General features: G+C 33.4%; 2 protein-coding genes across 3 annotated transcripts; one reads left to right on the top strand and one right to left on the bottom strand.

Moving 5' to 3' along the window:
- Positions 1–27: 27 nt before the first annotated feature.
- On the bottom strand, positions 28–2,514 carry LOC132064391 (galactinol synthase 1-like). Its single transcript, XM_059457350.1, has 3 exons — positions 2,064–2,514; positions 1,100–1,387; positions 28–671 (listed from the first exon to the last, which is right to left on the bottom strand). The coding sequence occupies exons 1-3, from the start codon at positions 2,397–2,399 to the stop codon at positions 303–305; spliced, it is 993 nt and encodes a 330-aa protein (XP_059313333.1). The 5' UTR covers positions 2,400–2,514; the 3' UTR covers positions 28–302.
- Positions 2,515–9,952: 7,438 nt separating this feature from the next.
- On the top strand, positions 9,953–18,440 carry LOC132064389 (AP-3 complex subunit mu). Of its 2 annotated transcripts, none has more exons than XM_059457346.1 (8): positions 9,953–10,105; positions 10,254–10,353; positions 10,511–10,621; positions 11,905–11,994; positions 14,600–14,847; positions 16,729–16,938; positions 17,541–17,748; positions 17,895–18,033. In XM_059457346.1, exons 1-8 carry the CDS (start codon positions 10,071–10,073, stop codon positions 17,904–17,906), a joined length of 1,014 nt encoding a protein of 337 aa, XP_059313329.1. In that variant the 5' UTR covers positions 9,953–10,070; the 3' UTR covers positions 17,907–18,033. The 2 variants fall into 2 exon arrangements, with proteins under 2 accessions (XP_059313329.1, XP_059313328.1); XM_059457345.1 differs by having other exon boundaries at positions 9,954–10,105; positions 17,928–18,440.
- Positions 18,441–25,308: the final 6,868 nt, after the last annotated feature.

The raw sequence follows: 25,308 nt of genomic DNA, 5'->3' as shown, positions 1-25,308 counted from the left end.
CAAACTATTTACATAGATGGGAAGATCCTCAAAAACAAAAAAGGAACATGGTAGCTTCACACAGTCGAGGACCGGTGGTTGCTGATACATTATATATATGCTGCATATATATGCTCTCGATGAACTTCCTAATGACCACTAAGATTCCAGGACACACCTATATAAGTGGCAGATGAACAAAAAACCTTGCCTTATTAGTCACCAAATTAAAACAAAACCTGCCAAGAAATAAACAAGTGGCAGTGTTTCTCCAACTAACATAAAAGAGGATATCGTTCACTTGAAGCTTCCAGATATATTAGCTAAGCAGCTGATGGGTTAGTAAGACATAAGGTACTGATGTTTGTATCAGAAAAGGCTGCAGCCTTTAATCTGTTTGCTTCCACTTGACCCTCAGCTCCAGCAATCCGAAGAGAACCCTGCTTGTGATGCAGTGTCTGATCATTATAAATGTCCCACCATTTCTTCACTAGCATTTTGATATCTTCTCGATCCATATGTTCTTCCTTGCCAGTGTATTTCCACGGCTTAGCTCCTGGCGAACAGTAGTGGACTGCTTTCGCTTTGTTGACGTTGATTTTCTCCGGGTGGCGCCATAGCATGGCCAGCAATAAATTGTATACATAAGGAATTGGCTTGTACTTGTCTTTAAAGAACATGTTCAGAAAGTCCTACAAAAAGGAAATGGTTGGAACCGATATATATGCTGAAGTATACATGAGAATGTGATATAAGAAGAAAACATGTCTTTGTTAGCTATGGGAAGGGGCTCAAAGTTGCGCTACATTCAAAACGCGCTACCAAAACTATAATTGCAAACGCGTACTTTGACAGGATTGGTTATGCTCATTTTGAGTTTATGTTATACATATTAACAATTTAGTATACAGCAAGTGCTAGTAGGTAATCTCTTAGTTAAGTTATCAAGTCTTGTTTGTTAAGAACATTAATTACTTGCTAGTGGATGTAATTTAACCTACCAGGTAAAAATATTATACACAACTTAAAACTCATATAAAAACTAGCAATAGTATTAGTATATACATAACTGCCTATATAGAGGCATACTACCTTACACGTACGGGGGTTAAAATTATACCTGTTCGGCAAATTGGGTGGGTGGGGTAACTTTGAGGGTGTTCAAGAGACGGACATAAATGGAGAGATTCGGCTGAAAGACAAACATGCCTGCGTTGAAGTAGATAGGTGGCCTTGAGCCCAACTCTTTGGGCCACGGCAGAACCTCAGGACATGGCTGCCCATACATGTCACATATGCAGTCGGCCACGGCATAGAAATATTTGTCAGGAAAGTCGAAAAGATGGTCTATGTTCTCAAAAACTTGCATGTCTCCGTCCAAGTATACCATCTTACTGTACTCCACAAACTGCAAATACCAAAGGGTCGAGATCAAAACAATCAGCTTAGTTACTTTAGAATCAAGATTTAGGGGTAAAATTGACTTTTTTTCATTGTTTTGGTGGGATTGAGCAATCGCTTGTAGAAAATATATTTTTGAGCTACTTGGATAGTTGGCTAACATTTTTCAGCTAGTTAACTAACAGCTAAGGTAATTTTGGGCCAAAATCGTAAAAACACAACGGAGGATAAGTTCACCTATTTCCAATATGACCTTTTTTCATTGTTTTGTGGGGGTTGAGCAATCGTTTGTAGAAAAAAAAATAAAAAATTGAGCTACTTGAATGGTTGGAGGGAGGACATTTTTGAGTTAGTTAACTAACCGTTCAAATATAAAAAAACACAGCTGAGGATAAAGTTCACCTATTTCAATAGTTCAGAGTATTTTGGCCTTTTTCTTTTAATTTTTTGTCAATTTTTGCACATCAAATGAGGTGGAGGGAGTAATTATTTTTCTAAAACAAATAAGATTAAATATGGACATAAATAGTAAGGCCGAACAGTACTTAATCTGAAGTGGAACAACTCATACTATATTTATGGTAGACTTATCATGCATTCTGAAAACATTATGAACTTGAAGTTGAGCAAGTCATGGGACATGCAGAACGAGTAACACAAAAGTTATAAGAAAACTTAATTACCTGCCAAATCCGAAGTTTGGAGTAGTTGAGAACATAATATGATCTAGCATATTTATCCGATGAGTCCATTGAAGGTGCAAGTGGCTCTATCTCCCTCACTATACAACCATGACTCCTTAGTAGTATCCGGTGTTCCTCCGGCACATCGGGTAAAATCGCCACCACCAAAGGATACATAGATTTGGCTTTTATTAATCCCTTTGCTAAACCCACCACCCCTTTCACATAATCACCATTACCCGCTAAGAATGTCACATAAGCACATGACCTCCCTAATTCTATGCCCTTTTGAGTATTAGTAGATTTTTTTGTCTCACCCACAAGGTTTGGAGCCATTTTTTCAGGTAACAAAATTAATTAAGCCTTTGAAGTTGGAATTATAATATGAGAATTGAGAATTTCCACTTTGGTTATGGCTACATATATAGTACTTGCATGGAACAGTATCTATGTTTATTTATATTTTTTGCATGGACAGTGAGATACTGTCATACGGAAATATTTAACCGACCAAAAAACATGTAATCGTTGAGAGTTAACAATTGTGATTGTGAAAAGCCACGTGTCAGCCAGCAATGCCATTTTTAATGGCATGCGTACTACGTGTATCTCTCGTACTATGAATCGACACGCGGCTGAAATGTAATGTACCTCTCAATTTGCTTTCGAACAGAAGGTTTTGGAGTTATATATAGTTCTACTTTGTTCCTGTTGTATATATGTAAATCCTTTGTCTTTGGGGGTTAATTTTTAAGACTAGATGCAGTGATATCGAGTTCGTTGGGGATAGAGAAAACGGTCCAGGAATCATAATTACATGCAATTATATATTGACTAAACTACAGAAAAACAAGGATGATACAAGTGGCTTCTACTCTTGATGAGTAGATGAAAAAGAGAAATAGCTCGTACAAATAATATGTCCGCCTATATCTCACAGAGTATTGATCAGTACGTACGTAGCTGCAGCCTGCAAGTTACAACAGTTGTCCTTCCTTATATATGGACAAAGTAAGCTTAGTAAGAAACGAAGAAAAAGAACGAAACTAACAATGGTGTAGTGACAAATACTTCTTCATCTTTATTAGAAGTTTTGGGTTCGAGTTCACCTTGTTAAGGAGCGTTTATCTCAAACGTGAGATTTTTCGGCACAAATACAAATTTAATCTGACCTCAACGTTAATATCGAAGAAAAATAAAGAAATTTTGCGAGCGTATACCCATTTTGTGGAGTTTAATCGGATATGCCCTTTTTGGCCAAAGGGAAAATTAAAACAATCGAACTAGATCTATTTATATTCTCGTTTTTAACAAATAGCTCAGATACTTTGGCTAACGGAAGTGAAAAAAATTGATTTTAAAATTATTTTTCTGATTTGTTTATTAAAATAAAAGCGGCGTGAATTTAATTTAGAAAAATCAACTTTTCACATCCGTCCACCGAAAAGGGCATATATATCTGAGCCATTTGTGGCCGGAGGTAAAAATAGGCTACTTTTTAACGGATGATATATTTGTTCTAATTATTTTGTACAAGGTATGTTTGGACCTCTTTCTCTTAATTAACTATATCGTATTTTACGTAGATATTAGACTCCATCATAAATAATCTGGCCCATCTAAATTTATATGTTATGTACTGAACTTGAACCAAAAATCGCAGGCTCAAATAAGGAAGCCATTGTTGTCTTTCAAAATCATTCAATTGCAAAAGATGAAGCATCGAAGGAACTAATTAAGTACAAACAAATCTGAAGTTTATGGAAAGTTTTTAAATTTGTTTAATTCTTGAGGCTGAAAAATCATTCTCAAACCAATTTATCAACTCTTGTTGGAATTGAATTTGTCTCAACATAGTTGTCCTTCCTTATCTGAATAAATTAATTTTAAAGAATTGAAGAAACAAAAAAGAAATGTTGCGTTAGGAATACTTTTTAAAAAGGTATAACTCATAAAAGTAGTGTATTTTCTTGTTTTGTGTAGTTTAATCAGATCACTCAAGCTAGCTACTTGTCTCAGCACAGTTGCCCTTTCTTATATGGACAAATTAAGTTTAAAAAATTGAAGAAAAAGAAAGAAACATTGCATTTGGAATACTCTTTTTGAAAGGATATAACTCATAAATATTGTAGTGCATTTACTCTATTTTATGCAGTTTAATCGGATCACTCGAGTTGCATGTCTCAACAGTACAATTGCTATTCCCTATACTGTAAGTTTAAAAAATTGAAGAAAAAGAAAAAAAACGTCGCATTTAGAATATTCTTTTTGTACGGAAATAACTCGTAAAAGTAGCATATTACCTTATTTTGTGCGGTTTAATTGGATCACGCGAGTTGCACGTCTCAACAGTTGCCCTTCCTTATATGGACAAATTAATTTTAAAAATTTGAAGAAAAAGAAAGAAACATTGCGTTTGGAATACTCTTTTTGAAAGGATATAACTCATAAAAGTAGCATATTACCCTATTTTGTGCAGCTTAACCGGATCATTCGAGTTGCATGTTTCAACACTTGTCCTTCTATATATGAACAAATTAAGTTTAAAAAATTGAAGAAAAGGAAAGAAACGCTGCATTTCGAATACTCTTTTTGAAAGGATATAACTCATAAAAAGTAGCATATTAGCCTATATTGCGAAGTTTAAACTCGAGTTGCATGTCTCAACACAATTGCCCTTCTATATATGGACAAATTAAGTTTTAAAAATTGAAGAAAAAGAAAGAAACGTCGTGTTTGGAATACTCTTTTTGAAATTATATAACTCGTAAAAGTAACATTTTACCTTATTTTGTGCGGTTTAATCAGACCGCGTGAGCTGCACGTCCCAACAGTTGCCCTTCATTATATAGACAAATTGATTTTTTTTAAAAAATTGGAAGAAAAAGAAAGAGATGTTGAGATTGGAACACTCTTTTTGAAAGACAAGGCCAGCTCAACGAAATCGGGAGCCTAAAGCTAAACTTTTATAAGAGGCCTTAAATTTATTTAATAACCTTAAATTTATTTAATAAAGTTTTGTGTAATTTTATTCTAATTTTCTCTTTTTTTAGTCTGTGAAGATGGTATATGGATCATCTTGTACCTATCTTGATTAATATTCACTCAGTTACATGCTACCTTCCATCATTAGATATATCTAGTAACTCTACCCACTCAAATTTAAATAAATATTTGTATAAGAAACATATATTGGCGGTTATGATACTCTTTTATGAATTCTCATAATCTAATAATCTCAATTTTGTACCCACTAAGTAGATGTCAAAAAAACTTCATACATTTAGAATAATGCAAATATATTTTGAAATAAAAACAAAGGTTTAATCCACTATCTATAAGAAATAATCAACTCTACGAGAGACTTCATCTGTTTTAAATTATCAAAGTCGTCATCGATTTGTTCATTTTTTATATATTGCATATGTTTACTATTGTCTAATTCATGTGAATATGTTTGAATGGGCGCAAAATTAAGAGAAAAAGAAAGATTCTTCAAAATTGTGGTCCAAAACAAGTTATATATATAATTTTTTTAACCTATAAATCATCTCATGAAGGTTAAAACGAAAAGTTTAAATTAGATTTTTATTGAATATGAAAAAATGTTATTCTTTTTGGGACTGACTAAAGAGAAAAGAATGTTACATAAATGGGAACGTAAAGAGTATAAAATTTGAATTATTTATTCAATAACCTTTTACATTTCAAGAAAAGAAATATAAAATCTAGTCTCTTTTGTTAATAATCTTATAATATGTAAAATAAAATTTTGGGGCCTTCAGTTTGGGGGGCCTAAAGCAATTGCTTTAGTGGCTTCCCCCTAAAGTCGGCCCTATTGAAAGGATATAACTCATAAACGTAGCATATTATCATATTCTGTGCGGTTTAACCGGATCACTCAAGCTGCATGTCTTAACACAATTGCTCTTTTATATATGAACAAATTAAATTTAAAATTGAAGAAAAAGAAAGAAACGTCACGTCTGGAATACTCTGCTCTTTTATATATGAACAAATTAAGAGCCTGTTTGGATGGGCTTAAAAAAAGCAGCTTATAAGTCAAAAAAAAATAAGTTGGGGTAGGCCAACTTATTTTTTTTGGCTTATAAGTTATTTTCAGTTTATAAGCTGCTTTAGATAAGCTAAGCCAAACGGGCCCAATTAATTTTTTGGGCTTATTTTAAGCACAAAGTGATCGTAAGTAAGTACCCAAACACTCAAAAAAGCTGAAAACAGCTTATAAGCAACTTATAAGCCAATCCAAACGGGCTCTAAGTTTAAAATTGAAGAAAAAGAAAGAAACGTCACGTCTGGAATACTCTTTTTGAAAGGATGTAAACCATCATTTATTTTGTACAGTTATCACTCGAGCTGCATGTCTCAACACAATTGCCCTTCTATATATAGACAAATTAAGTTAAAAAAGTTGAAGGAAAAGAAAGAAACATTGCGTTTGGAATACTCTTTTTGAAAGGATATAACTCATAAAAGTAGCATATTACTCTAATCAGATCACTCGAGCTGCATGTCTTAACACGATTGCCCTTCCTTATATGGACAAATTAAGTTTTAAAAATTGAAGAAAAACAAAGAAACATTGTGTTTGGAATATTCTTTTTGAAAGGATATACTCATAAAAGTAGCATATTACCTGATTTTGGGCAGTTTAACCGGTTGCACTTGTAGATGATACCGTAATTTAGGAATTCGACGTCCTTTTCATTTCCTCTCATCGTCATTTTTTCAGGTTTTCATTTGGATTGGCTGAGTGACACGTATTTTATTGTGTAAAATAATGTCTTAACCCTATATTAAAAATAGTATTTGATATTTTCATATACTTCCATATTTTCGTATTTTATTTCTATCGTTATCTATTTCCTACTTCGCTTTTAAAGTTCCGTTGTCAGGAACTAGAAGTCGTGAATAGCTCGTTGAGTTTGGTGTCAATCTTCTATGTGCACTCCTTTAATTTGACAATGGCCCTTTAGTGTGAGATTTGAATAACGGAAAAGGGCCAAATATAGCCTTATATTGCCGAAAAAGGGATAAATATACCCCTCGTTATATTTTGAGTTCAAATATACTCCTGTCGTTATACTTTCGATTCAAATATACCCCTGCTCCGTTATACTTGTCCAAGTTAGACACTAAATTTGATGTGGCATAACAATTCGGTGAGGTGGACACCACGTGACATGCCTATTCACCATCCCAACCCATTTAGCCCTCTCTTCCCTCCAGGTGTCTGATGACGGACTTCAAAGCGCTGCTTGGGGAGCTCCGGTGAAGCAACTTCAACTCTTCGATCGCCACCAGGCTCATGGTTGCGCTGCTATGGAAAATCTCCTCCGCTCGAGGAAACAGTTTTTGTGCTCCTTTACACCCAGATAAGCTCAATTCTTCAAGCAACAAAACATCAAGCTCGCTGATCTTCATATCAAAATTCAAGAAAGAAAAAAAAATAGAAAGAGGTACACAATAGAAAAATAATTAAATTCAATCAAAATCCCAAACTATAACCAATTTTGTTGATACCCATTTAAAGAAACTGAAAACCCATAAAGTAAACACAATTCTTTTGAGCATAACTTTATTTTTGATTCGGGCCATGAGAAGGAAGAACCTATTGTAGAAACCGGTAGAGAGATTGATGAAAGTCTGAAGGCCAAGCTTTTCAAGAAGAATGGTTTATTGAATTTTCCGAAGACCCATTTTTATAAACAATTTCAATTCTATTCTTCGTTGGTCGATATCATCTGAGACGGTATGAATATCTCTTTGAAGATATGGTCGGAGAATTCTGCCTTATCCTTCTTCTTAATCCTCAGCAAGAAACTCCGGTTACAAATTCTTTCATGATCGAATCCTCCAGCTTTGTTAACCCAGGAGACTATCTCTCGGAGAAATTCATCTTGAATGACCAATTATCATCCAGAGATAGGTTGATATCAGTAGCTTTTTTAACAGAGAACAAATTGGTGAAATTTGAATCTTCCATTGACGGCAAATGGGTTGGAGCGGTGAGGTAGCATGGCACGTGGTGTCCACCTCACCGAGTGTCAGTGTCACATCAAATTTGGTCTGCAACTTGGACAAATATAATGAAGGAGGGGTATATTGAACCGAAAGTATAAGAGCAGGGGTATATTTGAACCCAAAGTATAACGAGGGATATATTTGATCCTTTTTCGATAGTACAAGGGTATATTTGGCCCTTTTCCGTTTTAATAATTAGATCTCAATGCTTGCTTCTAACTACATCAACTTGTTAATCAATCGTTTTATTATTACACCATGATTGAAAATTATCTTTCACTTTTTACTTTATAAATTAGATTTATTTGTTCTATAATTAAGTTCATAATATATATTAATAAGAAAGTAAAATTGGGTATTTGACTGGTGGAGTGACCTTCTAAGTAAAATAGACATAGTTAAGTAATTTTTCTGTTACAAAAAAAAAAAAAAGTGACTTTATTAAGTAATTTTGAATAGTTGAGTGACCATATGAGTAATGTACTTTAACAATTGAGGAGTGTAATTTAAAACACGGAAAGAGGTCACAAATGTCCCCAACAAATTAAAAATAAATTTATACGTCATTCTTTCACCTATTGGACCTCAGTTGTTCTTAATGTTAATTTTCATGTTAAGTTAGTTCTGTCCCACCTATTGAACTCCCATTGTCCTTTATGGTTGAAATGATATCCCTTTTAATAGAATTATGAGATGACATAAGTGAGAGTTTAATTACATGTGTGATATTAATTTATTGGCTCACATGAATGTTAGACTTAACCCATAAACATCTAACCCATCCAATTCTATTTGTTATGCACCTATTTTGAACCAAAATCCGTAGCCTCTGCTAAAGAAAAAATTATTGTCTTTTGAATTCATTTAGTAACAAAACATGAAGCATCGAAGAAACTAAGTACGAACAAATCCGAAATTTGATTTTTTTTTTTTAATATTTGTTTAGGCTGAGAAATCATTATTAGTCCTATTTATATTAATAGTTGTTGTTGAATGATCATTTGAGTTGAGCTTTAAACTTGAAATTTATTGCGAGTACCAATTAGGTGTCTTCGAATCCCCGATTTTGAGGCATTTTTTCTTTTAAAACATCATTTCTAGAAATTCGAATTATAATCATTAAATTTTGCTAAACTCTTTAGTTGTTATATAGATTAGTAATAATTTTTGAGTTGTTTTTATTTGAAGTCCGTTGGCTGTTAAATTCGAAAGTTTATAGGCTGGTGAAGTCGGTCCCATTGTCATTGTATGCAAATGGTTTCCAATTATTTTGGGTAAACACGGATGAGTCGGGTTATTTATGATTGGGGTCACGTAGATCAATAAATAATTGTCATTTATTTAATTAAAACTGTACGTATTATAGTTCCTTTAAAAAAGGGGTATAAAAGAACTTTATACACAAATATGTTGAAAATCAAGTGTTTATACACAAAGTATGAACGATGTGGTGTAAATATTTTTAAAAATAGATATAAAAATTAATTTTCCCTATTTTTTAATCCATTTTTTTCCCGTTAAGCAATTGGATCTAATTGATAACAGCAAGAGACATCTTTGACCCTCTAAGTTTAAAAAAATTGGACTAGTTGAATGTATATATATGTAAATTATGCCAAAGTATGAAAGTAATTTTTTTTTAAAATTATTTTTTTATTACATAGGGTAGGGAAACGGGAAATGAGAAGGGGATTACAACGTGGGATTCGAACCCTTATCAATAAGGTGAAAGTTCAGGTAGCCAACCACCTGAGCTAATAACGTGAAAGTTCAAGTAGCCAACCACCTGAGCTACTAGATCTTGCCTGAAAATAATAAATTGTATGTCAATGAGAAAAAGAAAAATCCTTGTTAACTTCCAATTCTTTTAGAAAGGCACTGGGGCATATTCTTCTTTTTCATTATACTTACCTGTATGTATATACCCTGAAATTTCTTTACCAATTTCAGAGCAAAGAGAGTGACATGTTGCAATGCATTTTTCTTCTCTCCGATTCCGGGTATCCCTTCCCTTCTTTTATCTTCTGTTTTTTGGAAAAAATAAATAATAAATTTGGATTTTTTTTGCAGTGAATTTTGTATTTATTTGGATTGAATCACTGGGTATTTGATTTTTAAGTTTGTTACTAAAGATCTGTGTCACTGTAGGGAGGTAATGCTAGAAAAACAGCTTACTGGCCATTGGGTTGATAGGTCAATATGTTCTTGGTTTTGGGATCAGTCAATTGCTCAAGGTGATTCCTTCAAGGTAGGGACATAACAGTAACTGTTTGAATGTTATAATTAAAAAGTTGCTATATAACTCATGATATTGGGAAAAACAAGATTCTTGATCTTGAGTTTACGTAGCATTTGCATTTTTGGTTGCCCAAGTTTGAAGCTTTTGTTATGTTTGCTTGTTACAGCATATACCAGTAATTGCTTCACCAACCCATTACCTTTTCCAAGTTAATCGTGAAGGAGTCACTTTCTTGGCTTGCACCCAAGTGGAAATGCCACCTTTAATGGCAATTGAGGTAATTCACTTGTTGGTTTCACCTCTTGCTTGGTTATTATGTTGTTGCTGCTAGATTTATCTATTCTTGAATAAGTTTATGACACAAGATGGGTTTAATGGAATTGTTTTCGAACTATCACACACCTGTCCATGATATGTTAAGAAGGTCAGTATGTCCTATTTGTAGGTGTAACTGGTAGGATGTTTGTTGGACGGCTAAATGGAGATGCCACTTGTAATTCTTATCAATTAGAAACTTGAACATCCTAGCATACTGCTTAAATTGCTTTTAATGTGAATCTGATAATTTTCTGGATGATTAGAATGTCCGAAGGATATTGAAGGGATTTCTGCTTAAAAACATGACCTTTTGGCCTAGGGCAGTGGCGGAGTCAAGATTTCAGTAAGGGGATTCAAAATATAAGGAAAGAAACACACAAGAAGCCACAGGGATTCAACGTGTACTATATTTACATAAAAATAATAATTTTAACCTTGTATATACAATGTAATTTTCCTGCGAAGTGGGTATGGTGAACCCCTTTGCACCCCCTGGCTCCGCCCCTGCGCTAGAGCTTTCCTTCAATTATAAGGATGCAACACAGATGTGTGGATAGAGTGCATCTCATGAGTTTGAACCTTGCGACTGAATATGAGCATGGCATTTAAGTGGAAGTAGAGTAGCATGGCAGATACTCCTCCAGATTTGACCTGTGTGCTATCTGGGATTGGACCAGCCAACTCACAAGGAATTTTTTAATTATCAAAAGAGAAGTCCTTTTAGCGTGTGACTCTCTAGCTAATATACACTAGTATATTATAGTAATTGGTTATCAAAAGGCAATCAAAATAAAGTATAGAGCCTTTCCATCTGCAATTGTTAGATGTAGGTCAGACGTGTTTGTCGTAGTACAGAGTTTATTACAAGCTTAGATTGCTGTCACCGGGTGTGCCCTTTGTATTTGATAAAATCTGGCATCAGAGAGATTATTGTTTTCTAAGTTTTGGCTGTGATAAGTTATTCCTTCTGTTCCTCTGCCATGTTTTCTAGGCTTTGTGGGTATCTCTTCTTGGTTAAATGATTAGATCTGTAAGAATCCGGTCATACTATTGGAAGTTCTTGTACCCGGCAGTTAAATTTTTACTGCTAACTGATTCATTGAATTGATGCGGCGAAGTTCTAGTTCCAAATACTGCTAGGTGAACATAGGGAGGCTACTATACTTTGCTTATTAACTTTAAAACTGCGATCATCTCTGCAAATAATGGCTTTTATTGATCATCTGACTATTTAATTTCTAGTTCCTGTGCAGAGTAGCTGATGTCCTGTCAGAATATCTTGGAGGGTTGAATGAAGATTTGATAAAGGACAATTTTATAATTGTATATGAGGTATTAGACATCTTGAAGCTTTTTTTTTTTTTTTTTTTTTTTTTTTTTGGTGGAATTTTTAGCTGCAAAAGATATTTTTGTTAGGAAGCTTAGAATGACGCAAACCGGGTTAAGTTGACGTTTTTCTAAAACCATCAAACTAAGAAGTCGTTAAGCAAGCTGCGCTAAACAGTTCTACACCAATGTACCTTCAGATTCTATAGAGTGATTTGGTTGAATTTCTCAGTTGTCTTTTCTTTTTCTTTCTTTTTTCTTGTCAATTCTTTTCCTACTAAGTGTTTATTCACATTTTTCCAGATTGCAATTAAATGTTGGCTATTAACTTATACTATTGAGACAGTCCTGTACTGTTTTTGTGTTACTTTTAGTTTTAACCACCCGAGAACTTGTTGGCTTTTGGCCAAAGTTACCAGTTGACCAACTATCAGTGCAACTGTAGAGGCTGTTACCATGAAATTTATGATGCACAAAGTAGCCAGTTCTACTCTTGATTCTAGGAGAGCCAAAAAACGAAAAAAGAAAAACCACCCTGCCAATTTCTGGCTGGTAAAGATCCTAAAATGCTCTCTCATCTTTTTAGGCCAAACACACTAGGTCACTGCAAACAAGCTGAACACTGCAAAACATTGGCTTTTTTTTTTTTTTCCTTCCAAAACCCCGACCTGATGTGAGACAGTCCATTTACTGAAGCTTGAAGTATCTGCTGGTCCTTTAAGACTTCAAAGAATATCTCTTGATTACCCTGATTAAAAAAGAATATCTCTTGATTACACCAGTCCAGAAAACAATGCTAATGTAGAGCTTGGTTTCCTGACTTGATCCTTAATAAGTTGTTATCAGTAGCTTTTGACATTTTCTTCCTCAAACCAGCCAATTAAGAGAAGATAAAACATTAGAGTCCCGTTTCATTTCATTGATGGATTTCACATAGTCATTAGAATTGTATTCCAAAGCAAACCCCCGCCCCCCCACCCTCCCTCTCCCTCCCCCCACTTTTTTTCCCAACCCTCCCTTTGAAAGTCAACACATTTCTGCGCTGCCTACTGTGAAAATTCGAAGTCAATTAGCTGAAAAGTAAAAACAATAGGCCAGTTCATCCAATTCAACTTTCAGAGTTCCATTGATGAATGTATGTGTGTTCTATTTTGATAATTCACAGTTCAATACTGAGCATATTCTCTTTCTCTCTCTCTCTCTCTCTCTCTCTCTCTCTCTCTCTTCCTTTATATGATATGAAATATATTTAACACGTTATTGCTTTAGCCCTGTCAACTGCTTTCTGCCTATGCCATAAAGACAACAAACACTTCCCATTATAAAGTTTAAACTTGTCTTCATTGCTCTCCCTTCTCCTCTCTGGTTCTACAGTCGTCAACTCTTCATTTACTAGTAATCCCATAATGGCTCATGCCATAGTTTCCTCATCACTCTAAAGCTGCACTCGGTCGAGGCACTCTTCCCAAATCACCTATTTCTGTCATACTTAGCCAAAAAAAAAAAAAAAAAAGTTGTAAAACATGCATACCTTTACAGACCACTTAAGGTGCAGATGGTCTTGTCCATATCCATGGTTCCTGTAATTAGGGCTATTATGTCTTAAGGATCTTTAATGTGTATCCTATGGTATACCGGTATTAGATCTCCCACTCTCTTCTTGCTTAAAAAACTGGAAACCATGGTTCATTACACTTTCAAAGAGGATTGATGGTGAAGCCAAAGTGCAATGGATTGATAAGAGATGAGAGAGGGAGAGAAAGTATGTGCTTGTTGCATTCTCTTTTTTTTTTCATTTTCCATTTGTTCCTTTTTTTTTGGTTTTTTGGGGGGGGGGGGGCGGGGGAGGGGTAACAGTGTCGGTCCAGCTTGCGCACCTCAATTATTCCACCAGGTACCTGCTACTCCGCATCAACACAAGTACCGGTAACCGACTTAGGCAGATAGGAAGAAATCACCTAGTGATTTTGTCTTTTTTTTTCTATGTGCTTGTTACATTCTTTTGTTTTACCCATTTGTTTTTGTTTGAGATGGATCTAAGTTATATGTGATTTAAGTGGATTAATGTTTCCACTGATCCTCCAGAATCATTCCACAAACCAACAAATTTGATCGTAGTTTCAAAATTATGGCATTTTTACGAAACTGTTGCAACTTTTCCTTGGAAACTACTGAAACAAACCATGTTTTTCAATGTTTTTGATTGAAACCTTTATAAAACTGATGACATAGTTAATCAACAAGATATAAAATAAAATTCTAAAAAGTTAGCAACATGCCCGTACTAGTATATGGAAGTGAACTAATACAAATTTTCACTGGATCCAGATATGCTTATTACTCCAACATGTTATAGCACATACTTTGGTCATGTGTAAACCTTCACTTGATGCGTAGATACAAATGTATTGCATAGCTTTTTCTTAATCAATGTTATCATATAATTTCTTAGGTATCTTTAATATTATTTTGTGAAAAACATGCTTAAAGAATATTATATAATTCCCAAATTGTTCTAGAAACGTTCTCAAAATCGTTTTCTTTTAGTTAATAAAATTTGATTCTGATGGACTTCAAATTGACTATGGCCTTACATTTGTTTGATGTGCAGCTTTTGGATGAGATGATAGACAATGGTTTCCCTCTTACTACAGAACCGAATATACTAAGGGAGATGATAGCTCCTCCAAACATTGTAAGCAAAGTAATGAGTGTTGTCACTGGTAGCACTTCCAACATGAGCAACACACTTCCAGGTGCAACAGGATCTTGTGTTCCTTGGAGAAAAACGGACCTGAAGCATACAAGCAATGAAGTTTATGTCGATTTAGTTGAAGAAATGGATGCAACTATAAATAGGTCTATGTCTTACTATTACTTAAACCTCCATTTACAGCTCCTTATTTCTCAATATTGTGAGAATTTACCTAATAATATCTTCAAATTTTATATTTATCATCAATTTTTCTAGTTTGACATGACGTCACCCATTTTATCACAAGAGGTGAAGGGTAAACATAATGATATACTACTTTGAAGCAATAAAGGATATAACCCAGAGGTTAAGATTTCATAAAAGAACATCTAGAGTTTAAGATTTCAAGAACCTGTTTCGTTTAAACAATGAGATCTTAAAAGGATGGCGTAAATTTTTGAAGGTATGCTTTGTACTTTATATGTTACCTATGAATTCATTGCTCTATTTCAACTTATATGACTTTCTTTCTATTTGGGAATATCTCAAAATGTACCGCTCTTCTATTATTATATTATAGTATACCATTTTCGAGAGTTCAAATTCATCTAACCAATCAAATTTAACTTTGATGTCATGTTTTTTCTATCAAAGTAATTTTTTAATTAGTTTAGTATTCTATTTTACTAGGGTGAATATAATATTTCTGTGAAATTACCTTCTGAAATGCACAAATTGTGCCACATAAAATAGGACGGAGATAATAACAAATATCGTAATCTACCTTGTTTTTTTTTCCATTTCAGTAAAGGGTACCTTGTTTCCACATGCTCCCTTTTGAGTCCATCAAAAAGTTATAATCATTACTCATCCCATAAGGAGGTCAACCATTACTTGTTATGTCTTCTACTGACAGAACAAGTTGAATTCTATAGCTGTAATGAAAAGGGATATTACCAGACTACTTCATCTTAATGATATCGTTTAAGAATCACAATGCATGCTCCATTACGTTGTGATTGCTTTTAGGTTCCTGTTGGAATGTAATCTCGGTTTGTCTCCATTATGCATAGAGAAAACTATTTTGATATGGAGTCAGTAGGAACCTTAAAGTTACGATCTGCTGCTTGGCACATACAAAGAGATGCAGTTCCTGCACAGCAAGCATGCTTTTGTACACCAGTGCAAAGGCCTTCTTCAAGGGAATTTGGCAGCATCCTTGAGAATTGAAGTGCATTATAGTTTACATACTCACGTACATGTATGTGTGTTATCAAAGTATATAAAGTGTCATTCTTTTTACTGTTTGACGACCAAATGTCTTTCTTTCAATCTGTTAGATTATAAAAATGAACCCCTAAACCCGCAAGGGTGGCTCAGTTGGTTGAGCATGGGGCTTTCATAATGGAGGTCTCAGGTTCGAAACCCCCTGCCTACGACAGGCGGATTTGCCTTCCGGGTCGAGCCTCGCCGCACCGGGCTTGCCTAGTGCGGGTTACCTCTCCTGTGTGATTTGCTAGCTATTGCACAGGAGCTGGGTTTACCTTGTGCGCACCCGAAGGGTAGCGGCTGCGGGTTCCCATGTCATCAAAAAAAAAAAAAAAATGAACCCCTAATATTTGTAGAAAGAATTTAACTCCAAGACTTCTCTGGATTGGCAAGAAAGTTGCTACAATTGAACTTCTTGAGAAGGCTGCAGTGAAGTAAAATAAAGGAAAATGAATTTATTTCCTTGCATGTGTTTCGTTGAAAGGAAAAGGAATTCCTTTTCTTGTATGTTCTGTGATATTTGCAGGACAGTAAGGTCATGCCATATTCTTCTCTTTGCTGTAATCAAATTGATTCTATTTCATTCTTCACTCATGAAGCTATATTGCTGAATAATGGATTGCTTTTCTACATCCGGGGTTCATAGTTTGAATACGCTTGACCATTGAATTCCATATCATCTTTTGCTTATTTGGTTTTATATGCTTGAACTAGGGTTTTACAGGAATAGCCAATGACCTAAAAGCTTCTCATTCTATTTGTTTTATGCTTCTCAGAGACGGGGTTCTGGTGAAATGTGAGGTCTGTGGCGAAGTTCAAGTGAATTCACATCTTTCTGGTCTTCCTGATCTTACCCTTTCATTTGCAAATACTTCCATCTTGAACGATGTGAGATTCCATCCTTGCGTTCGGCTACGACCGTGGGAATCAAACCAAATTCTGTCTTTTGTTCCTCCTGATGGACAATTTAAGCTCATGAGCTACAGGTTTGTGGTGTTAACTATTGCAGTTGGCTTCACTCCAGATCAAAATTTGGTGGTTTTGACTTTATGTAAAGAATATTCAAATCTTCTGCTCACAGTTATCTACCCTTTATTCCCTCTGATATTGAAACCCAAAAGACTAATCCCTTCTTTTCTTGGTAAGGAAGGTGAAACCCAGGAAAAAATTTACCTTTTCTGAGGAAATGGAAATATTTGGGTCAATATTGGAACTCCGGCCAAATTCCGGGCTGCGGAACGTGCTCCCTCCAATATCGAAATTTGAACAGTCAATAAATGCATAACGAAAGCTGAACTGTTCATAAATGCACTCTATGCATAGAAGGAAATGCATGTCTTTTTTCGATAACTGTCATCTAATAAGATATGTCCACAACAAGTAGTGGCAGTGAGTCCATCTTTTATGGGGTTATGAGTAGATTTTGAAAGTACAAGGTGCATCCAACAAATATGAAAAAACAGGAAATGCCAAACCGTAAATCCATAGCATGTCAGTTTTCACTGAAGGAGTGCATTAAAGATTTCACTTGTTTGCTGCTTTTATCTTGTCTAAAGTTCTTTCCTCCCCTCTAAACTATGCCATGCAGAATAAAGAAGTTGAAGAGTACCCCAGTATATGTAAAGCCACAAATTACTTCAGACTCAGGGACATGTCGTATTAGCTTGTTAGTTGGGATACGCAATGATCCTGGGAAGCCAATTGATGATATAAGCGTGCAATTTCAACTCCCTCGTCGCGTTTTATCTGCGGATCTTACATCAAATTATGGAACAGTAAACATCCTTTCCAACAAGGTACTTGGTACTTCCTCTCTTTTACAGAGTTGCTTATCCTTTGTGCCCTTTCTTAATGGATGTGTCATGCCAAACTTAGTCTTTTGAAAAAGAAAAAAAAAATCAGTCTGATTCCATTTTGGAATTATGTGACACAAAATTTTCAGGTTGAATCCTGACATGTTGATTTATTGGTGCAGACCTGCACGTGGTCCATTGGTCGGATGCCGAAAGACAAAACTCCTTCAATGACTGGAACATTAGTGTTGGAAACAGGTGTAGAGCGGCTTCATGTATTCCCTACATTTCTTGTGGGATTCAAAATTATGGGTGTTGCACTCTCAGGTTTGAAAATAGAAAGACTTGATTTCAAGAATCTACCTACGCGGCCTTATAAAGGGTTTCGAGCTCTAACCAGGGCTGGGGAATATGAAGTCAGGTCATAAATATTATGGTTTCTTGATCTTGAATTTCACAGTTTTGGTGTTGCTTGAGACCAGGGTGTTAAAACAGTTTTCTGTATGATAGATACCAGTATTAGAATCTTACTCTTACATGGTTTTTTATCCAATTTAAAGAAATATCGTACTATTTCAGAAAGAGATTTTTCTGTATAATTGTCACACCAAATTCATTAATTGAAACATGCTTTGGATTGATCAATGATTCATATGCTCTATAAACCAGATTATGCAACATGGATTTTTGGCCTTGCTTGTGTTCAATATCCGCATTATTTTCTTTGGCCTAAATTTGTACCTGTAGAAAAGTCAAGTTGGAATCATTTGGTTTCCCCTTCGCTTCCCAACTTGATAATGTAATAATATTGGAGCTAGCAAGATTTGTTGGAAGCTTGTCTAGATTTCAGAGGACAAATGATTCAAAGTTAACATCACTTCTTTGGAAATTGAACTCTTTTGCTGTGTCAGCTACACTTTTAGCGATTTTGAGAGTATACCAAAATCTTATTACACGCAGACAGATTACGTTGGGACCATATTTATCTTGTTTGTCTCTTTCTAATTTTATCAAATGTTTTTGAAGGGTAATTTGTAGAGCAATTGTTTATAATTTCATCTGGATGACCCATCATTTAATGAAAATTATGTCCAATTGACGATAAGATAGAGTAGTTGTCTCTGGAAATTCCTTTTAAGGACAGCTCTTTTCTGCCTGTTTCTTGGCCAGTGGCCAGGATAAAATTGTTTATATCAAAATTAGTCTATGAAAGTATGATCCGCCAGACCCGTTCAAATTTGGGTGGGTTAATGACCCTCCCAAATATTTTAGCCTATCTTGACCTTCATATTTGGACCATTTGAGCTACTCAAATTTAACCCAAATTGCCCATTTGCCTCACAATTCAAATACATGAATCCAAACTGTGTTTTCTCCTTATCCAAGTTGCACCGGAAAAGGCCAATCTGTCATTACAATGGTGTGACATGAAGAAGAAAAAGTGCAAAAAGAGAACCAAAAAGCACCAACTTACGGTCGGCAAATGAAAGCTAGATAGCTATTTGCCAATACAAATGGATTTACTACAAAAAGTGCTATGTATCGTTTAGCAAAAAAAAATCATCCTTCTTTTCACACATTTTCTTCATTGTTGCAAATTATGAGTGGACATGAATTGAATTCCTATCTGGGCCATAGTATTGCCTTTGTGGTAATTGTGGATAACAACTCTAAATTTGTTGGTTAGCACTAGTCTATTTTTGTTGAAGTTGATTGTTCCCTTCATTGCTTTTGGCGTACAAGTCATGTCTTGGAGGGGCCACATTTTCCACACATTTGACCCCATTATAATTTTAATGGTACAGTTGTTGCACACGTGGTGAGATTTTATTTGGTTGGAGAATTTATTTTTCCATTTAAAAAAGAAGTGGATTGAAAATTACTTATTTACAGGTCACCAGTTCTTATCTTAAATATCCAACTACACTCCTGCAAATTGTGAGAAGTTGTACAAATTTGGCAACTTGCTTTTCAAAATTGACGGTCTGTGCTGTATATATATCTAGACCGCGTATGCCGTGCGCGCATTATAATCTATATGTATATAGATTATGAATATATATATATATATATATATATATATATATATATATATATATATATATATATATATATATATATATATATATATACTATGTTCAAAACACGATTAATATAACGTTGTAGTTTGTCTTTCGTATCTAAAACTTTATTATATTAATGTTTGCTACGAATACAAAATCGGTAAATTTATTAATATTTTTTAAAAAAGAAGATCTGTTTAAAAAGAAACTATTTTCCTCTCTTTGAGATAAAACAATACAATGTTTAAGCATCAGTTGATACTTTCAATTTTAATTCGATTAATTTATCGGTGTAAAATACTTATTATTTTTTATCAAATTTTGATTTAGATAATTCTAATTTAAATTATTAAATTAATTTTACATGTTTAAAATGAAACAAAGTAGAAATTGATTTTTTTCCTTATTCTAAAGAGTCCATTGTTATTGATTTAATTGTTTGATTTTCTAAGCATTTGTTTTTTCACATTGTTTGTTTTATTAATGTGGGATTCACATTTTTTTTTTAATGTTGCTTGATTCTGTTACTATGGGGTCTACTTTTTTTTTCCCGTGAGTTTGGATGTGGTGAGTTTCACTTTTTTTTTCTTCCTTTTTTTTTATTGTTTGGTGTTATTTAGTATGGAGCCCACCATTTTTTTTAAGAGACAACGGACGATGAAGCATTATATAGTTTCTTCTTTTTTTTTTTTTTTTTATTTTTATATTGCTTGGTGTCGTTTAGTATGGGGCCCACCCTTTTGGACATTATTAGTTTGCATTATTTTTATGTATATAATATATATATATATATACTATATTCAAAACACGATTGATATAACATTGTAATTTATCTTTCCGTATCTAAAATTTTACTATATTAGTGTTTGCTAAGAATACAAAGTCTGCACTTTTTTTTTTGACATTATTTATTTTTTTAATATGGGATTCACTTTTTTTTTTTATATACATTGCTTGATTTTGTCAATATGGGATACTATGTTCAAAATACGATTAATATAATATTGAAGTTAGATCTATATTTAAAACTTTATTCTATTAGTGTTTGCTACAAATATGCATGGTGTTTAATATGGAGCCCACAATTATTTTCACATTTATTAGAGTAAGGAAAAAATGAAAAAGTAATTAAATTCTATCTTATTTTAATATATAAGTATTTTAAGTATATTCTTGTACAATAATTTCATTTGCTCCCACTAATGGGTTGATACGCAGCGTAATGAATCCATCATTATTGACTTAATGAGATACTTTGGAAATTATATGAATATTGTTTGATTTTTTTAATATGGGGTGCACTTTTTTTTTTTTGGACATTAGTGTTTACTACAAATACAAAATCTTTTTTGACATTGTTTATTTTCTTAATATGGGATTCACTTTTTTTTTATATATATATTGCTTGCACAATTATTTTCACATTTATTAGAGTAAGGAAAAAATGAAAAAGTAATTAAATTCTATCTTATTTTAATATATAAGTATTTTAAGTATGTTACTGTACAATAATTTCATTTGCTCCCACTAATGGATTGATTCGTACGCGATAATAAATCCATCATTATTGACTTAATGAGATACTTTGGAAATTATATGAATATTGTTTGATTTTTTAATATGGGATGCACTTTTTTTTTTTTTTTACATTAGTGTTTACTACGAATACAAAGTCTTTTTTGAAATTATTTTTTTTAATATGGGGTTCACTTTTTTTTATTTATATTGCTTGATTTTGTTAATATGGGGTCCACTTTTTTTACCGTGAGTTTGGAGATGGTGGGTTTCACTTTTTTTTTTTTTTTTATATATTGCTTGATGTTGTTTAGTATGGGGTCAATATATATGGGGCCCACAATTTTTTTTTATGGGCCTGTTTAATATGAAGCCCAAATTATTATATACTATGTTCAAAATGCGATTGATATAACATTGTAATTTGTGCTCCGTATCTAAAACTTTATTATATTAGTGTTTGCTAAGAATACAAAGTCTGCACTTTTTTTTTTTTTACATGGGATTCATTTTTTTTTTTATATATATTGCTTGATTTTGTCAATATGGGATACTATGTTCAAAACACGATTAATATAACATTGCAGTTTGTGCTCCGTATTTAAAACTTTATTATATTAGTGTTTGCTACGAATACGCATCGTGTTTAATATGGGGCCCACATTTTTTTTAACAGTGTTTGTTTTTTAAATATGGGATTAACTTTTTTTCAATATTGCTTGATTTTGTTAATATGGGGTCTACTTTTTTTTCCGTTGAGTTTGGATGCGGTGGGTTCCACTTTTTTTTAATACTCGATGTTGTTTAACCACATTTTTTTTTTTTAGGGCTTGATTAATATGGGGCCCAAATTTTTTTTTATTTTTTATGGGGGGGTCCACAACGGACGACGAAAAAGCACCCCAACCGGTGCTTCTAATATAGTAGAAATATACTAGTGTGATTTGGTCCATGATAAGCCCGGGCCCAAAGTAACATTAAAAATTAAATTATTAAATTATTTTTTAGTCCATTCTTTATGGCATTAAGTTATTTAAAGAGCAGTCTTCTACAAATTCCTAAAAATTAATCATACAAAAGTATTTGCAATTAAAAATAAAATTTTCTTATTTTAGAGTTTTTTTTTTATTTCCAAACAAATGCAAATGTAGGATATAAAAAAACTCTTTTTGTTTTACAGAGCTTTTGATAATATAATCTTCAATAATTCGACCGGCCTTTACTACATTTCGGATTAATTTCAATCATTTTTTTCCTAAATTAAATCGGTATGACTAACCAAATTACCATAAAATGATATTTTGGTATTCGAGAAATGCTTACATAATTGAAACAATACCGCGCTAAGTAGGAGTCTACTGACAAAGATCATTTTGTTTATAAATCTTCTTCTTTATTTTCTTTTTTCTTTGGGTATTTTTACTGCTATTGAAATTATCTCTCAACTAATTCTAAAGCTCAGAACCAAGTTTGTTTGTTCATTCTTTTTCCTAGACATTTTGAGAAAAAAAAACAAATACAAACACCGGCTTTAAACTGAAATCAATAAACAACACAAAACTACATTCACTAATCTAATTAGCTATCTTAAAGTCATTACTAATAGCAAGCTCATCATATAAGAATTCGACAGATTTATCATGTGCAATATTTAAAGGGATTACTTAATATTTTCTAAGAATAGTAATAAATATTCCATCCGTCCCAATTTATGTGCCATAATTGAAATTTCGAGAGTCAATCAAGTGTTTCTTTGACCGAAATTTCTTTATCTGCCTTTTAAATATTTTAAGTTATTAATTATTATGATTTATAGTACTTTTTACGGCGTTTTCAAATATATAAATTTTATTTCAAAAAACTTAAAGCTTCTATATTCGGATTCACATTCAACATTTAGAAGTTTGAATTTTAAAATTTCAACGGTATCATATACATTAGGACAGAAGGAGTAATAATTCAAATACATAAAATAATTCTTTTTAAAACTATACCTAAAACTAATTTTAGAACAGATGTAAGCACATATAATAGACAAGACCAACAAGAGATTACAAAAAGTCAAAGAATGCACCAATTATGAAGGTCCAAGTGAGGGTGGTCTTAAGAAATTAATGAGGATAAAAGTGGGAATATCCAAGGCAAAGGTGACTATTGCAGCCACGTGGAAACATAAAAATTTTGAAATCCATATTCAGCTCTAGTAAATGACAATTATAGCCCTGTGAGGACTAAAAAAAACTCTCCATTCTCTCTTATATATCGTTATAAAATATAATACAATAACCCGGATGAAGTTAGGGGCAAAGATTAAGAAAAAGTATAGCAGCGTCAAAGAAAAGGAATGCTAACAAAACATAAGAATAGGCAACAACAAAGCCACGTGAAGCAGCATCAACGAATCAACATTAAATAATCTTAAATTGGGCAATACGTGCTACTTTTCAAATGTGGGACGAAAGGACCTAACTAAAAGGCTGCTGGCTTTTTCATAATTATATGCAAAAAAATGTGCAATTAACTCATCAACACAAAGTGCACGCTCTTCAAGAAAATCAACTCTACAAAATGACATTTATAACCCCGTGAGGACGACAAAAGCATCCTCATAGAGTCATAGCCTCTTATATTAAGTAGTAAAATATACATAATTAAAGCATATTTAGCTAGCGGTTGTGATAATCGGCCGAGTAGCCAAATAAGTTAAAAGTCCCTTTTTAGTCTCCTTTGATCCTTCCCCTTTTTCCTCACTTTATTTTTTCTCCCTTTTTTTTGGTATGGTGTGTGTGTGCGCGGGGGGTGGGGGCAGCACATAGTCCCTAGCACTTATATTGAGTTCTAAGTGGAATAGAGAAATAGTATATGTAGTTTTCATTTGCATTATCATGAGAGAGGTGAATTAACTTTACTAAACAGATACAACACAAGAAATTAATCTTTATGGTTTGGTTTGGTTTGATTTGATATTTTGTCGTGAACATTTTCTTTTAAGCATAGTCTCTCTAAATTGAACGTTTTACTTCTCTTTTTCGGATGAAAAAACGATTTTATAGCAATAGAATCGAGTTGGTTAATTTGTTAGCTGTAAAGTATAGAATTTCCATAAGTATAAACTAATTCTGGAGAAATAAATAAAGTAATATAGGTTCTGACGTTCTGTCTAGTTCTATCAAGTAAATATAAATTTGGGAAATAAGGCCTACCATGTCTTTTTTTCTTTCCCGGTTTCCCTTAATTGATGGGGTTGTCAATGCTTTGTAAATATGAATTAACTTTGCTTAACAGTGCAAAACAAGAAATTAAACTTCATGTTTTGGTTTTGTGTCGTGAACATTTTCTCTTCTTTTAATCACAGTCGTTCTCTAAGTTGTACGCTTTACTTCTTTTCTTCCCATAAATAAAGTAATGGTTTTGTGTCAAGAAAGTTGAGTTGGCTAATTTGTTGGCTGTAACCTGTAAGTTCTTGCTAATTCTGCCAAAGTATGAACTCCGAAAGTAGGTCTGCCATGCTTTTCTTTCCCTACCCCCCCCCCCCCCCATCCCAATTGATGGGGCTGTCAATGCTTTGTTAGTTCTTATTGTTCTCTTATATGTGCATATATTATACAGTAATTTTGAAAGTAGAAATGAATGTATGGTCTTAGCGAAGTGGTTCAAGATATCCGTCACGATTCAAATTAGGGCTTGTGACTGGCATTTGACCAACCTACCTCAATCAAACGAACCGCTATAACTAAATAATACTAGCATATATATTTATTTGAAAGTAAACTGTAAAAGTGTTCAAAGCTAACTATCTAATAATTTAGCTACTTATAGACTAAACTTTTTTACATTAATAGAATGAAATTAATGTTCTCACCTTGTTATGTTATTCTCTGTTCATAAATGCACCACGAAATGAAATCGTTAGTTTTGTCTTTTACAACTAACTAATGCACGCAAAAATGAAAAAAAGAAAACTACTTATAAACTTATTTGCATT

Source organism: Lycium ferocissimum, chromosome 7 (assembly GCF_029784015.1).
Source record: "Lycium ferocissimum isolate CSIRO_LF1 chromosome 7, AGI_CSIRO_Lferr_CH_V1, whole genome shotgun sequence".
NCBI lineage: Eukaryota > Viridiplantae > Streptophyta > Magnoliopsida > Solanales > Solanaceae > Lycium > Lycium ferocissimum.
Note: the sequence above shows the minus strand (reverse complement) of the source record. Positions and strands in the feature narration are given on the sequence as shown.